At 53.8% G+C, this 16,073-nt stretch overlaps 1 protein-coding gene and 1 long non-coding RNA gene across 10 annotated transcripts in view; one reads left to right on the plus strand and one right to left on the minus strand.

The window, feature by feature from the left end:
- Positions 1 to 229: 229 nt before the first annotated feature.
- On the minus strand, positions 230 to 3,562 carry LOC121058665. The gene is made up of 2 exons (XR_005814284.1): positions 3,412 to 3,562; positions 230 to 2,160 (listed from the first exon to the last, which is right to left on the minus strand). It is a non-coding gene; the product is annotated as an uncharacterized LOC121058665 (long non-coding RNA).
- A 919-nt stretch (positions 3,563 to 4,481) lies between these two features.
- The window catches only part of SNX19 (sorting nexin 19), a 109,411-nt gene continuing 97,819 nt past the window's right edge, over positions 4,482 to 16,073 (plus strand). For 7 of the 9 annotated variants that reach the window (XR_005814229.1, XR_005814230.1, XR_005814231.1 and 4 more), the window contains exons 1-8: positions 4,502 to 7,123; positions 7,538 to 7,676; positions 8,410 to 8,510; positions 9,036 to 9,155; positions 9,479 to 9,609; positions 10,926 to 11,022; positions 11,270 to 11,456; positions 13,644 to 13,773. Coding sequence is in view for 4 of the 9 variants with exons in the window: in XM_040534221.1 (XP_040390155.1) it covers positions 5,591 to 7,123; positions 7,538 to 7,676; positions 8,410 to 8,510; positions 9,036 to 9,155; positions 9,479 to 9,609; positions 10,926 to 11,022; positions 11,270 to 11,456; positions 13,644 to 13,773 (2,438 nt within the window). In the remaining 5 variants the exon portion in view is untranslated. Of the gene's footprint in view, positions 7,124 to 7,537; positions 7,677 to 8,409; positions 8,511 to 9,035; positions 9,156 to 9,478; positions 9,610 to 10,925; positions 11,023 to 11,269; positions 11,457 to 13,643; positions 13,774 to 16,073 lie in introns of all 9 variants that reach the window. The other 2 variants (XM_040534223.1, XM_040534220.1) reach the window with 2 other exon arrangements.

Raw genomic sequence — 16,073 nt, forward strand, 5'->3', positions numbered from 1 at the left:
ACAGCCATAGGATCTCTATGAGCCATTCACTGCAGTGTTTTTTATTATTCATAGCTTTAGTTATTGATTTTCAGGAGAAGATACATGCTTTTAAGCACCATAAAAGCAAGAGAGGAAAACAAATAGCACTATTCCAAGATTAATACACTGCTTGTAATAAAAGTATGGCTGTCACATTGCACTGTATATAGCTGATGGAGCCTTGACAAATTCCATGCAAAATGGCTGAGTTGCTTAAGAAGCTTGTTAAATAATTTAAAGGCAAGTTGCACTGGAGGCAGGCAAGTTCTTCCCCAAATCCACTTTCTTAGATTTATGTGCTAGGAGTGTGTGAATCATGCCACGCGCAGGATGCGGCCGGGATGTTTCATCCCGGCAGGGCACAGCCAGGGGTGATGAGAGAGGACGGGCCATGCGTGGTTCACATCCTGAAGGTCTCCGAGCCATGGTCCAGCTGACACACACTGAGCCATCAGAGCCATCCCAGAGCAAACGCCCACTGGGATCCAGGAGGAGGAATTGCTCCGGAGCCCCTCCAGCTGGACGTTGCCGGCCAGTAAGCACAAAACCAGACCCAGAGCCAGCAGAGCAGCAACAACAGCCTTGTTTGGTCACTTAAGGGCTCGCACAGGAGACAAAGGACTGCCCAAATTACAGCATTTCTACAGCACCTAGGGTCCCACCACGGCCTTTTCGTTCCAGACACCACGCAGCCTGTCTCCACGTTAATAACTCTGGTTTCTAAGGAGGCAGGAAAGAGGCAGAAGAAAAACACACCCGGGGACGCAATGCAATGGGCCGGTCTTCCACAACATCCAGGCAAGGAGGGACGCAGGTAGGGGAAGTAATGAGCGCTCAACGACAGCTGGCAAAGCACCAATGCTCAGGGTAGGCACCGAAAGGATGTTATAACCAGCCTGCCAGGGCTGTGCTGGGGATGCTTTCTAGCTCACTTCAGATAAAAATCATCCTGACAGCTCCACGCCCCCCTCTTCCAAGTCCACAGAAGAAGGGTTCAGTGCCTAAGACTTCCATACTTCACCCCCGAGTTCGTACTTAATGAGCAACTCCGTCTACTCGCCGTTATTTATGCAGCCCCGACTGCCGGAGCACTGCTGTGCTGCACGCTGAACAGCCTCGTCCTCCAACAAGCGCAGCGACAGCCCCAATATCACGATGGGGAAAAAGGATGGGATTTATGCGAGCTGCCTTCCACATCCATCCAAGCAAGCTGTTCCTGCCTTTTTTTGGGGGGGAGAAGAGAGTGGAAATAAGCCCCATGGTAAAGGCATCTGCCCTGACAGCGCCTCGCCACACGTTCACCTCCTTTGTGCCTGACGTGCAAGAAGAGGAACTGCACCGTGAGTTATTTCCCACATAGGAAATTCTTGTCAAAACGGGGAATTGCACATATTTGTCCTCATCCCAGCCAGCAGCAGGGCTGTGCAGCCATCCTTCCTCCCCAACAGCAGAATCGTGGCATCAGAGCCACCGCCGGAGACAAAGGAGCAACACGGCGAGTTTTACAGCCCCGCAAGGAGCTCCAGAGACAGCATACCTGAGCCAGTTAATTTTTTCTGCATCATTTACATCTGCCCCCATTAAAACTTGCAGGCAGCTGTGACTTCCAGAAAGCAGCTCCCAGAGCAGCCGCAGGGGTACCGCCCTTCCCCAAAGCAGCCCGTTAAGCCAGGCACTATTTAACTAGGATGGGGGTCCCAATCCCAGGGTTGTGAGCAGGAAGATTTTTGATTGGAACAAACCTGGGTGCTCCAGAAAGGCGATGCCATCTCAGCTGGGGGATTTAGCACCAGGGATCAGCCAGGACAACACATGGAAGCTCCCAGTCCTGAGGGCATCGCACCTCCTCGGATCAGCACGGTGCTTTGCTCCCTGTCCCGCTAACACCACGCACTCTGTTCTGCATTTATCCATTAATAATTAGCTGTCTGTTTCCTCGGTTTGTACAGGTTATATATTAATCTCTTTTAATTGGCCGTGCTTCCCAGCCCAACTTCCACCATGGAAGAACAACAGCTCCCCACGGGTCCCTTTCTCCGCATGGTTACGTGGCACCGAGGAATTTCAGCCTGCAGACAGTCCACTGCAATAAAAAGCTGCTCACGGTGTGGGACGGAGCCATTCGTCACTGCTGGTGACCTGATTAAAACACCACAGCATTAACTTCAGCACCTCGCCATCCACCAGCTCCCACACCCTAACGTAAGGGCCAGCAGCTCGATGCCGAAGCCTGCAGAAGCTGCACTCTGTGAGCTCTTCTGATTTGGAAGCCTCGGCCACAGGCTGCAATCCTTCGGCAGCACAGACGTATCAGGAGAAATTAGGAGGAATGACAGGGCTCGTGCCCCAGCAGGTGCAATTCAGAGCAGCGATGCTTTTGGTATCTCCCAAGCCCTGTAATGCACCTCCCGGGCTCACCCCCAACTCTGCTGAGCAGACTTGAAATCTTTTAAGGAGAAACAGAGAAAAGCAACAAACGCTCCATGGACTTAGGGATGCACCCGTGAAATCTCACGGCCAGCAGTCCTGCAGCCTGTCAGGGAGGACGTACCCGTGGACAGGGCAAGCACCACTGCTACTGCAGAGGGAAAGCTGAGGCACTGCAAAGCCATGAGAGTGCCATCATTCATGCTGGGGCCCTCAGGTGTTTAGCAGTGGAACAGGAGAAATTGCGCTCTGCCAATTCATTGGGTTCAGCTGTGCTAATCCCCACCTGCCCAGAGAGCTCAAGCTCTCTCTCGCATGCCTGTACTTCTGAGCATGACAAGGAGGCAGCAAGATTCACACAACTGGAATGGCATTTTGCTCACTTGGGGGGAAAAAAAAAAATAAATCAGATCTGCAGATCTGCTTCACCTTTACCCAGACTCATCCAACATACCATTCTGTTACAGCATTTACACCGTAACCTGGGGAAGCAGAGATGGGAATGCACCAAAAACAAAGAGCACAGCACAACCCCTCACACAAACAGCTCCAGCTGGGCTGATCCCCACCACAACAGCCCCAAACCCAGCCCAGCACTTGCTGAGCTGCAGGCCAGGAGCATTCCCTGCCCCGGCTTTGTTTTTTTTTTGTGTTTTCTTCTTTTTTTCCCTTTGCTGCTCACATCAAAAAAGAGCTGCAACTGCACACCGTATAGGAACCAAAAGCTATGATGATGAGGGCATTTCAATCAGGGGGTTTATCAGCCCCAAATTGCCACTCAAAGCTTGATCATAAAACACAAGCCCCCTTAGGACAAGCAAACACCCCACCGCCCCTCCTGGTAGCACCAAAATGGGGATTCGCCCCTTATACCCCCCCAGCTTGCAGCCAGGGAGCCTCTGAACACACCACACGTACCCCATCCCACCCTGGCCCCAGAAACATTTTTAACATCCCCCTCACCTTCCTGCAGAAGCCCCCTGCTGCCACACCACCTTCCTCTCTCAGGACTGTCCCCAGCAGCTCCCCAGCCCTTCTCAGGGCACTCCCAGCCCCATCCCACCCCAATTAGTGTGTGGGTGCAGGCTGCTAACGATGCCCAGCAGGACTGGGCTGCCCATCCCATGCCCCATCCCAGCTCAGCCCTTTATTTTATTAGCACCTCTCCTACAAAAAAAAAAAAAAAAAAAAAAAAAAAAAAAAAAAAAAGGCTGAGAGAGCTGGGGGTATTCAGCCTAAAGAAGAGCTTTGGGGGATGTTCAGCCTAAAGAAGAGAAGGCTCTGGGGTGACCTCGTTGTGGCTTTGCAGTACTTAAAGGGGGTTTATAAAAGAGATGGGGAGTGACTTTTTGCTCAGTCAGATAATGACAGGGACAAGGGGGAATGGTTTAAAACTCAAAGAGGGGAGATTTAGATTAGAGTTCAGGAGGAAATTCTTCCCTGTAAGGGTGGTGAGGCCCTGGCACAGGTTGCCCAGAGAAGCTGGGGATGCCCCATCCCTGGAGGCGCTCAAGGCCAGGCTGGATGGGGCTTTGGGCAGCCTGATCTGGTGGTGCCATCCCTGCCTATGGCAGGGGAACGAGCTGATTTTTGAGGTCCCTTCCATCCCGAGCCACTCTTTGATACGATTTTATGACTTTCTGCGGTGCTTAACCCAGACAGTGGGGTTTAGGTGCATTTAGGGGTGCCCCCTGTTGCCGTGCCACAGCCCAGGCGAGGCTGCTCAGCACCAGACCCCCCCCTCGTGCACCACCACCGGGCTGCTTTATGAACTAACCTCAAACTTTTTGGTCAAGCGCAGGCATCTTTCGTTCCACAACGAGAACTGCGAGGGCATCAGAGCTTCGTGTCCCTTCGGGGGCGGGCGGGGGCTCTGTGGGGACTTTGGGGCGCTGTGGGGGGGACTCTGTGGGGCCCGGTGGGTGCAGCGGGGCACTGTTTGAGCCCTGTGGGGGCTATGGGGGCCCTGTGGGCGCTATGGGGCGCTGTGGGGCCGCAGGCCGCCACCGGGAGCAGTGGAAGTGACGGAACAGGGGGCGGGCTGCCGGAGCTCGGTGGCGGCGGCCCGGAGGTTTCGGGTCGGTTGTAGGGCGGCCCCGGCCCCGGGTCCCGGCCCCGAACCGAGGAGGCGGTGTGTGGGAGCGGGGGGCCCGGTGCGTAGCGTGGGGCCGGGGGCCGGAGTGTGGGGCGGGGAGAGGGCGGCGGGTTGGAGCCCTGATCCCGGGGGTTTGGAGCCCTGAGTCCTGGGTGTCGCATCCCGGTGGGGATCCCGGGAGGTTGGAGCCCCACTCCTTGGGCCCTGTGTCCCCGTAAAGATCCCGGGGGTTGGAGCCCTGATCCCTGGAGCTGTGTCCCCATAAAGAGCCCGGAGGGCTGGAGCCCAGCTTCCTGGGGGCTGTGTCCCCCATAACGATCCTGGAGGGTTGGAGCCCTGATCCCTGGGGCTCTGTCCCTATAAGTATCCCGGGGTTTGGGGCCCTGATCCTGAGGGCTGTGTCCCCATAAAGATCGCAGGGGTTGGAGGCCCCCTCTCTGGGGGTTGTGTCCCCATAAGAAGCCTGGAGGGTTGGAGCCCTGATCCCTGGGGCTGTCCCCCCATAAGGATCCCAGTGGGTTGGAGCCCCATTCCTTGGGGGTTACATTCCCATAAGGATCCCGGTGGTTTGGAGCCCTGATCCCTGGAGCTGCGTCCCCATAAAGAGCCCGGTGGGAGTAGAGACCCCCTCCATGGGGGCTGTGTCCCCATAACTATCCCAAAGGGTTGGAGCTCCTCTCCTTGGGGTCTGTGTCCCCATAAGGATCCCAGTGAACTGGAGTCCTGCTCCTTGGGTGTTACGTTCCCATAAGGATCCTAGAGAACTGGAGCCCTGCTCCGTGGGGTTGTGTCCCCATAAAGATCCTGGGGGTTGAAGCCCTGCTCCCTGGGGTCTGTGTCCCCGTAAGGATCCTGGTGAATTGGAGTCCTGCTCCTTGGGTGTTACATTCCCATAAGGATCCCAGAGGACTGGAGCCCCGGTCCCTGGGATCGTGTCCCCAAAAGGATTCCAGTGGGTTGGAGTTCCCCTCCCTGGGGGCTTCATCCCGGCGTGTTGCAGCCCCACAGCACGGCAGGCACCTCATAACCCCCTGTGGCCGTCCCACCATGCCGTCCCGCGGGGCGAGCACGCGGCGGCCGGGCCGTCGGCAGCTGCTGGCTCTGGCGGCGGTGCTGGGCTGGCTGCTGGCGCTGCGCCTGCTGCTGGACCTGCGGGTGCTGGGGCTGCTCTGCGGGGCGCTGGCGGCCGTGGGCGGCTGGCTGGGACCCCGCGCCCTGAGCCGGCCGGGCTGGCGGCTGCGGCTGGAGCGCTTCGTCGGCACCTTGCGGCCCTCGCCGCCCAGCCCGCAAGCGGAGGAGCAGCTGGAGCAGGAGATCGCCGGCACCATCCGTAAGGTGGTGCGGGATTTCGTCTCCTCCTGGTACCGCACCGTCAGCGCTGAGCACGCCTTCGAGGATGAGGTGGAGAAAGCCATGGCCGGGCTGGCCGCCGAGCTGAGGCGGCGGATGGGGCGGGTGGACCGCAAGGCCCTGGCTCGACGCCTTCTTCTCCTCTGCAGCCACCACCTGCAGAGCTACCTGCAGGCCTGCCAGGCCCTACGGGACACCCCGGAGGGCAGCCGGACGCTGTGGCAGGAGTACAGCCGGATAGTGGGCACGCATCCAGCCCTCCGCAGCCCGTCGGTGGAGGTGGGCTACGCTCGGGCTGCTGTGGAGGTGCTGCTGCAGGCGTTGGTGCCCCAGCCCCACCTGGAGACGCGGACGGGACGCTTCGTGGTGGTGGAGCTGGTGGCCTGCAACGTGCTGCTGCCCGCTGTCAGGAAGATGGCCGATCCCGACTGGATCAACCTGCTGCTTGTCGCGGCTTTCTCCAAGAAGCCCCGGGAAGAGGAGGTGCCCCCTGCGCCCCCGGTGCCTGACTGCTTGTCCTTTGCCGTGCAGCCTGATTCTGCTCCTGCAGGGCTGCCCCCTTCCCCGAGGGTCGTGGAGGTGCCCGGGGCTGCTGGTGAGGAGGGAGAGGATGCAGCAGGCGGGCTGAGCCGCACGGAGGTGTCATTCCTCCGCCCACAAGCCCTGGGCTCCCTGTTTCCTTGTGAGGGTTTGGAGCTGGAGTCCCCTGTGCCTGATCCTGGCCAGGACGTGGACCTGCTGGCACCATCGCCTGCCAAGGAGTGTCTCGATGACACCCTCCCTGACACCCCTGCTGTGCTCGAGGGACCGGACGCTTCAGAGGATGGCGTGGGGGACTTGGAGGAAAGCAATGCCACCTGCACGGATGCTGGCCTGCTTCCCCCTTCTGCTTTTGTTCTGAGCTCCTGCCCTGACATCCAAATCGATCCAGCAGTGGAGAAGGAGGAGGAGAGCCCACCTGTCCCCAAGAAGTCCTCCTCGCAGAGGCCCTGCAGCTTGGGGAAAGAACTGGGGGCATCAGAAGTGCCACCACAAAGTCCCCCAGACCCTGGGCAGACTCTTCCCCTGCTCTCATCCTCCCCGACAGCTCCCATCAGCACCTTCAGCTTTGAGCCCCTCAACAGCCCCGACGGGCCAGTCGTCATCCAGAACCTGCGGATAACTGGGACCATCACTGCCCGGGAGCACAGCGGGACTGGCTTCCACCCCTACACCCTGTACACGGTCAAGGTAAATGCTCCCTGGGCACCCACCCCTTTTTTAAGATCCGTGCCCCAGCTGGGCAGCATGGACTGGGGTTTGGAGATGCAGTCTTCTGCTCTCTGTAGCTTAAAGATTTTTGTCTGGCAGCAGGGAAAGATCAAGCATGGTGACAGTGGCTGTTTGGATGCAGGACAGGGGATACAACCCCTGGCCAGTCATTGTGTGGGACTGTTGGAGTCTTATATCCCAATTTACCCCAGTCCCTTCATTATGAGGGATTTGTGTGCTGTGCAGCCCCTGCTAAGCAGGGAAGGGTCAATCTGAGAAATTAGTGGATGGGAGCTCCATGGGGCCTGGGGGTTGTGGGGCCAGCAAGGAATACAGTACATCAGGATTGTTTTGGAGTCTGTAAGGATCAATGACTGTTGCTTTCCTCCTCAGTACGAGACAGCCCTGGAGGGTGACAGCACAGGCAGCCTTCAGCAAATGGCCTACCACACCGTGAACCGCCGTTACCGGGAGTTCCTCAACCTCCAGACCAGACTGGAAGAGAAACCGGAGCTCCGCAAGTTCCTGAAAAGTCAGTGCCTGCATCAGCTTTCTGTGAAAATCCTTTTTTCTCTCACCCTAGTCTGTGTCCCCTCTCTGCTCTGAGGTTATCCAGCACTGTCAGGGCATGCCTGGGCTGTTCATGATGCTCATGTCCTCCATTGCCAGTGCAGAGCTGATTGGAGGAGGAATATTTTTCACTGGCAAATTCCAGTGTTGCAAAAAACGTCCTTGTTTCCATTTAAATCAGAATGCTTGCTTTTGCAGTTTTGTACCTTAGCAGTGAGCAGCAACATCAAAATATGGGTATCTGCAGGTATCTTGTTTGTATACAAGCAAATGTTGGACATGAGCTTTATTGAAGAACCAAACAATTTTTTTTTCAAATACCACTGTTTAAAAAAAATAAATCATTGAATTTAAAATATTCCTACTTAATCTTTCGATACTGACAGATCTGGGGTTTGGGTTGGAAAACTTGAGAAAGAGTTGAGAATTTTGGGGCTTTTTGAGTGATCTCGAGTCTTTGCACTAAACTGGCATCCTTAATTCTTTAACATCAGAGGCACAGATGGTACAATATCCAGCAGAACACAGGTTCTGTATGTATTTAAGGCGTGATTCAGTCAGCCTGGTCTGGGAGGCATATTATCTTGGGCTGGGGCAGGGCAATGTGTAGTGGTGGTCGTAAGTGGGAGAGCATTAAGATTTTGATACAGCTGTTAGTTTTCTGGCACTTGCTAATGCGTCTGTTTTATTTGAAGATATCAAAGGCCCAAAGAAATTGTTCCCCGATCTTCCATTTGGAAACATGGACAGCGATAAAGTGGAAGCCAGAAAAAGTCTGCTAGAATCTTTCTTGAAGGTGAGCTCCTTGCCCAGTGCCTGCTTGGTGTCCACTGCCTCCCATGGCTGCTGAGGTGATTCTCACCATTCCCCCTCCTTTGGTGCGGAGATCAGATCACTGCTGGTCTGTTAGACCTGAGAGCTGGGCTTTTGTACTGGATGCTGGTGTCTTTTAACTCTTAAGTGAGTTTTTTGTTTGTTTCATTTTCACAAGTAGCCACTAGACTCATTTTTTTATTTTCACTATTACTGGGGAAAGTGCAGACAGAGAATATCTACTTTTTTTCCCTGCCCTGCTGTCCTGAGTAGTGCCCCAGAGGGATAACTGCCGTGTCTGTGACGGACAGCCAGAGATGGCAAATGGACTTTCCTTTACTTGTAGCAGGGCCTTGAGCTGGCAGCTGTAGCTTTCTGTGAGCTGGAAAGCAGTGGATCGGGACAGCTCTGTGCTGACAGAGCACATCTGGTGTTTTCCCAGTCTGCTCATGTAAAGTGCAAGTGGAAGTTGACTCAAAGAACCTAAAGCTGTTATCTTTCCTTGCAGCAACTGTGTGCAGTCCCTGAGATTGCCAACAGTGAGGAGGTGCAGGAGTTCCTCGCCCTGAACACCGATGCCAGAATCGCATTCGTCAAGAAGCCCTTTGTTGTCTCCAGGATAGACAAGGTAGACAAGTGGGAAACTGCTTACGTGAACTTCTTTTGATTGCACTCAGACTCTCCTTTTGCATTTTCCTCTTGGGCTTCATCGTCTATATCCATTGCTGCTGCAGTAGTTGCAAAAAAAACTCAAATGCACTATGTGTAACTGGGTTGAGCTTGCCCAGAAAGCCATTAAGCTAGACAGGGTCAGAGCCCGTCTCAAAGTTTGGGCTGCTTGTTGTTTTTTTTTCTTCCTTATGGAAAATAGGGATACAGCAAATCTTAAAACTCCCAATTCGCATTCCGGAAAACCCTACCAATGACTGATGTCTCTCCTGGCTCTTGCAGATTGTTGTCAATGCCATTGTGGATACCTTGAAGACAGCGTTCCCCAGGTCAGAGCCCCAGAGCCCCACGGAGGATCTTAGCGAGTCTGAGGTGGATGGGAAATCTCAGACAGATGGGAAGAAGGCTAACAGGTAAGTTCTCCTTCAGCTTCCCCTGTGCTTCGTGTAGAACGTGGAGTTCATCAATAAGCTGGCTCCAACATGAAGTACTGACTTGATGCTTCACGTGTTTCGGATAATCCATGGCTGTCATGTTTTAGTTGAGTTGCTTTCTCTTTCACATGCTGAGCAAGGGTGTTTGAGTTCCTGTTTGGGTAAAAGATTCTTCAGGAACGCTGAGGGTTTCCACAGCAATTTCTGCTTGAGGTTTCTCTGGTTTCTTCGTGAGGGAACTGTGAGGTGGTGGCATTTGCTGGGAAAGATGTTGATGCTCCTGAAGAATTGCTTTTTACCCATAAGCATTTACATGACCTACACATGCGGTGAGTCACTGCAAAATACAGCTACAGCTTGAGACATTGGGTTGCTGCTGGTGAGAACAATTACTCCATGCACAGCACTTCAGGGCAGATTTCAAAATGCGATGAAGAAAACATGCAGTGTTCCAGCTAGTTTTACCTGTATTGTCAACCTGAAGGCTTACTCCTACCTTTCCCATGTGCTTCACACAGTGACACATCACTTTTCCCAGCAGAAGTTTGAATATTTATTTAGGAGTAACGTTAAAGGTCATTGCACCTCTCCTGCTTACCAAGTGTTTGTTTGGTGCTGCTTGCAGTGATGAGCCCTGTTGGGCTTGTCACTGATTGTTCCCTTACAGAAGAAGGGAAGGTTTCTGCATGAGTATGGCTTTTTTTTTTTTTTTTTTTTTTCCAGGAAAGAGTTGTTTTGCTAGGGAAAGCTGCTGTGGACAAAAAGTTTAAAAAGAGAAAAAAACAGTTCAACTTTTGAAACCTCTTGGCTGAATAGGACATTCCTTCATGATAAAGACTTTTTTACAATTTGTCCCAAGTCCAAAATGCCCCTCACATCCTCCTTTTTGTATATGTGTTTACAATTGGGTTTCACAATCCTGCTGAGTGTGTCTCAACTCAGAGTTTTCTGGACACTTTCCTGGATATGCTGATGTGCTCGCACCTATCTGCATGGAGGCTTCTATCTCAAATAGCTGTGGAAGAAGGTGTGTGTGGTAGATGCCAGGAAGGCTTGGTTATGCCAGTGTTTAAGAATGTTAAAAGCACTCTAAAGCTTTCATTGCATGGTTGGTTCTACAGCTAGTTCTCAGTTATCCTGGGGGCAGATGCTTTTCTGAACCACTTTAGGTCCAATCAGACTTCTTAGCTTGGGCTTGACACTGGACAAACATAGTTGGTTCACGGTTTTGGCTGAGACCGGGAACTCATCACTCATGGAGAAAATCCTGACCATGATGTGTTTTTCCTCTTCAGGTCCCGGCTGAGGTTTTCATCCAGTAAAATCACTCCAGTGCTGAGTGTGAGTGAAGCACATGACAGGATCGTGTACTCCGTGAGGGAGGGCAGCGCTGTAAGTTCAGATCCCTCTTGTGATCCTTTCGTGATCCTAATCATTGCCATGTTTGGATGCTGACTTGAAATTATCTGTGGGCACAAAGCTGTGGTTGCTGCAGCCTTGTTCCCACATGCCAGGCCTTTGCAGAAGGGCAATGAGCAGCCCTTGTTGTGCCGTTGGACAGAGCAAGTTGCAAATCAGGTGGTGGTGGGGCTGTCTGAGCAGTGGAGACTGTGGTGCTAACACACCGGTGCTTTTATAGGGCTCTGGCACCATATCGCTGGCTGCTATGGAGTCCTTCATCCACAAGCAGGAGAAGCTGCTGGAGACTGTCCCCAGTAAAGCTCCTGAGGGCGAGGGAAGCAGAGAAGCTAACGAACGCCCCACACAGGAGGATGCAGACAGGCTGGGCCCGTCGGAACAGGGAGTACATCCAGACACAGACACAGGTGAGTTCAGCCCAGTTTCAGGCTTTCTCTCCTGGTACTGCAGCAGCTGCCTGCTGAGAGCCTGCACTCTCAGCTCGCAGGGTCTTGAGCACAAGGACCTGGTCCCTTGCCTGTTGCACCTTCATTAAAGAGAAGGCAAGCCGAGTCTTTTCCAGTCCTGTTGGGAGATCGCTCCGATCCATATTGCTATTGGAAGCAAATTGGGTCTTTACTCGGTTCTGTCACTGTAGATCTTCACCTTGGTGTACTCGCCGCAGTTACTCCAGAGATATTTCTTGAGGACATGCTACCTAAACTGCTAACATTGTAAAATCAGGCTCTGTTAAACTGTCAAATAACAGTTTCTTGGTAGTCTAAAGTTAGCCTTGGTATGTTCATACACTGTAAAAGGACATCTGAGGTTGTTACGTTTGGATGAATTTGGTGGGAGTAGTAAATGCGTAACCTCAGTTCAAGGAACGATGTTCCCTTTCTGGTTATAGATCTCTCCTCTGAAGCACGGAGGTCCTATGTCCTCTCAGAGCGGTTACAAGATTATCCTGAGCATGAGCAAAAATATGTTCTCTAATCTTCTTCTTGGAATAGCTAAGCTGTATCAGCTGGAACTTTCCAAAAACTTCACTCCAGTGGTTCAGGTTTGGCAAGCTCTGACTGAAAGCACATGCTTGTGACAAGATGGGTCTGGTGTTCTGAAATCTAGCCTGTGCTACCAGCCTTGCCTATAATCTTTGAGCCACATGCGTGCAGTTGTTTTGGGGCTGCTGGGGAGCAGGACTGGAATCGGAGGTCAGTGCTCCATGCAGAGGACAAGAGATACAGGCAGTTAGCTGAACTCTTAAGGAAATCCTGTGTAATTGATGTCAGATCCCTGCAGGTCAGTGATGCCTCAGAGCTGAGACAGGGCGGGATGAGGCGAATGGATGTGGGGAGGGACTGGCTAAAGGCACCCAGCATCCCTGTCTGCTCACTGGGTGACCTCTGGGAGGGGTTGGCCAGCAGCTCTCTGGGGAAGGAGGCTTGGATCTGATGGGAATAAACAGAGCTTCATCCCGACTCCTGTGGGCCTGCAGTGATGCTAAACAGCCTGCTCTGCTTTTGGCTCAGGGAAGTCAAGGCTCAAAGGGCAAAGCAAGGACTAACTTGTGCGTGGTGCAGAGCAAGAGGCGCTGAGCGCGCTCAGATGCCGTCTCCTCCAAATGAACGGCCTGGAGTTACTAGTCCAGCTGGTGAGCAGCAGGGAGGGAAGGAGGCAGGCCAGGGTTCAGAATCCCTCTCCCCGTTGTCTCCAGCAGGCCTGCTGGCTCCCCACAGGGGGAGAGTGGCTGAAAAATGGGGTGCTGGGGACCAGCAGAGTAGGAGCTACTGCCACACAGTAACTCGCTCTGCTGACAGAGCAGATGCAGCAGTGCAGGTTGGGGTGCTGGCCTAGGAGCGATTATCTCAGGCACGTCTGTGGTACGTTAACGGGTTTGTTCTGCACCCCAGCTACAATGCTTTGGGGCCAAGCAGCACACTAGTCACTCTGGCATGTTGAATGTGTGCTGTAGGCTTTGACATCCATCTGGGAATAAGAAAGGTTTTGCTGTCCCCGGTCAGCGTCACCCAGGATATGTCGGCACGTGCAGGGGTTATTTTCAGGACTGATGCATCTGGTTTGTCCAGATGTTTGGTACATCGTCCTGCTGAGACCTGGACCTGCCACACGATGGCAGCCCACAGACACCGACCGGAGCCTTGTGCCTGGAAAACTGCGCGGTGAAAGAGGGGAGACTGTTAAGGGAGACTGGGAAAGATATTCCTCATCGATGTGCAGTCAGCACTTCCATCTCACCTGCTTTGGGCACGCTGCCGTCCCTCTGCATGGTCTGGGATTTGATAATCCCTCAGCTGAACTGAGTAGGAACTGAGCAAAGCTGCACTTGGAGCAGACAAGTTCTGGTGTGCTCCTTGGAAGAAGAGGATGGTGCTGCTTGAATGGAAGAGGAAATGAGTGCTCGGGGCAGGATGCTGGGAGGGCAGGGCCCCAGGCTGGCTATGCTTTAGCATGTGGCACGAGGTGTTAGGCTGGGAAGCAGAGCATCATTCAGGCTCTTGGCTAGAAGAGTGGGTTTCAGGTGATGCTTTCTACCATATTTGCTTAGGATCTGAGCTGGCTTCCTCATCTGAGCCTCCTCTTCCTCCTTTCAGACTCAGAGACGGCTTTGGCTGACCTGGCCCTGGACTTGCTGCGCCTGCTCCTGATGGATCACTGGAGCTGGCTCTGCACGGAGGACATGCAGAAGGTCTTCCACCTGCTCTTTGGGACCCTCATTCAAAGGTAAGGCCTCAGCGACCAACCTCACAGCTCTGTGGCAGCACTGCCTCTCGAGTTAGACTAAAACAGAGTTTTTATCTGAACGCACATAAATACTTTCTGTTGCATCAAACATCAGGAGGTGTAACGTGTATGTGCAGTGAGCATCTCGGAGGTTTGCAATGTAAGCTGCTTTCCCTGTGAGCAGCAATGTGACTCCAGTGGACAGCCTTCTGCCTCTTAACACAAGGGAAGGGAAAGGTCCAGCCCTGTGAGTGAGAGGCTTCCTACCTCACTGAAGGAGCAAGTGTACCCATCTCCTCAGCCCTCCAGGGAGGAACTGGCTTCTGCTGGTCTACCGCAGCCTGGGGCCTCAGCTTTTCCTTTCTGCAAAAGGAGAACGAACAGGCACGGGGAACAGGGAATTGTCAAGTAACAGCTTGGACTGCAGTCTCCCAGGGCCTTTGCTCTCCCCGATGTGTCCCTCTCCAGTCTGCAGTGGGCCAGTAATGCTTGTGCCTTGGGCACTGACCCACAGATGAAAGATTTCCTTTCCAGCTGGTATGCACTTGCCAAGCTTTCCTGAGGCCAGTGCCTCTGTGTGGTAAGGCATTGGGCCAAGGCACACAAGTAGAGAGCATTTCTGTTTTCTTTTGTAAGTCAGTGACTATCGCTAGCTGAGGATGTGGTCCTTTAGAGTAAAAGATAAGCCTTCCCAGGAGAATTTTGGCTAGGGGGAGCTTCAGAGCAGTGTTTTTCCCACTCCTGCACCCTATCTTCTACAGGAGATGCTGAAAGCCAGTGTCAGAATGTGCAGGGTAGCACATTGTAACCTGGGTGGTAACTTGAGCTGCCCTCAGCAGAGGTTGCCGAAGCACTTTGAGGTCAGGGGCTGCTGGCTGTCACTCCCAGGTCGGTTTCCTTGCGTGGGAGGAGGTGGGTGTCATTCCCACTTCTCCAAAATGGGTTCTGGTGTTTTGGGGAGTGAGCTGGAACCCAATCCTTGTGTGTAAGCACGGAGGTATGAGAGCTTGAGCATGCACGTCATCACCTCCTAATAAGCCGTGTCCTCGTCACCCAGGGGGCCTGCAGCAGGAACACGTGGCGTTGGTATTTTCCACTAGAGAAGCTGTCATACACAAAGCACATGCCTGGCCCTGGAAGGTGGAGAAGCTTTGCGTGTTGTGCTAGCAGAGGAACATGAAGATGAATGTGTTTGTAGCAGTCCTGCTTCAGTGGCTCTGGGGGAACCTGAATGTGCTGCACGCAAGCAAACTTTTGGCTGGAAGGGAGGCGGGAAGTCCTGTGAGTCCTGGGTGCCACGATCAGGACCTCCCGCAGGGTGTAAAAAGAACCTTTTGAGCTAACTACGTGTCCCTGGCTCTGTGTGCGTCTGTGCTGATAGCTGTGTGTTGACACTGGCTCTGGGCTTGTTCTGGAGCAGTCGGGAGTCAGCATGTCTGGTGCGAAGGGGCTGGGGAAGGAGCTGGCAGGGAGAGCTGACCTGCTGCCAGGACAGCGTTACTCGGGGGCTGCTGCAGGGAATACTTCCCACTCCTCTTTCTGCTGCTGCAGCTGCCACCCCGACACTGAGGGCTGTGCTTGGGAACGTGCTTTGGTCTCCTGAACGGAAGGAGTATCAGGGTAGAGGTTGTCTTGTCTTGAAGCAAGGTGAAAGGTTTTCAGTGATCCTGGAAGCCCACGCGGGGGGCAGGACGCTGCAGTGGGCACAGAGCTGCTGAGAGCTGGGAGCAGCCAGCATCTGCCTGTTACAGAAGCTGTGGTCTGGTACGAGAGCAGAGCTCAGCGCCCAAGGCAGATGTTTGAGATGAGGGACGTAGGTATCCCTGCAGTGGAGGAGGCACGGAAACAGGAGTGCTCCCTGCCAGCTTGCCACAGCACCCTCGTGATACCTGAGCAGGAGTGTGGTCGAGGTGGGTGCTTGTGGCTGACCCAGGTGGCCACTGCTGCCCTGAGCAGATCAAGAGCTCTCTGGCTCAGACCTGATGCCGACCGCTTGTCCAAGGACACACGGTGGCATTTCTGTTCCATTTAAGCACTGGCAACTTAATCACTGCTAGGCCGGACCTAGCACAGCCTTAGTTCAGGTACTCGGGCAGGCACTGTGTCCGGTACCCTGTGCAGGTGGAGAGATACCGAAGCTGTTTGTGAGCATGTGCTCTTTGAGGCATCATTGCTCCTGCCTCTGAGAAGAGGTGGACAAACACGAGGTGGCAGGCGTCACGCAGCCTGTCTCTAGCCATGGCTGGTTACAAAGTACAAGTGGAGTCACCCCTCCCTGGTAGGAAGCCCTCCTCCCTTCC

Source organism: Cygnus olor, chromosome 22 (genome assembly GCF_009769625.2).
Source record: "Cygnus olor isolate bCygOlo1 chromosome 22, bCygOlo1.pri.v2, whole genome shotgun sequence".
NCBI lineage: Eukaryota > Metazoa > Chordata > Aves > Anseriformes > Anatidae > Cygnus > Cygnus olor.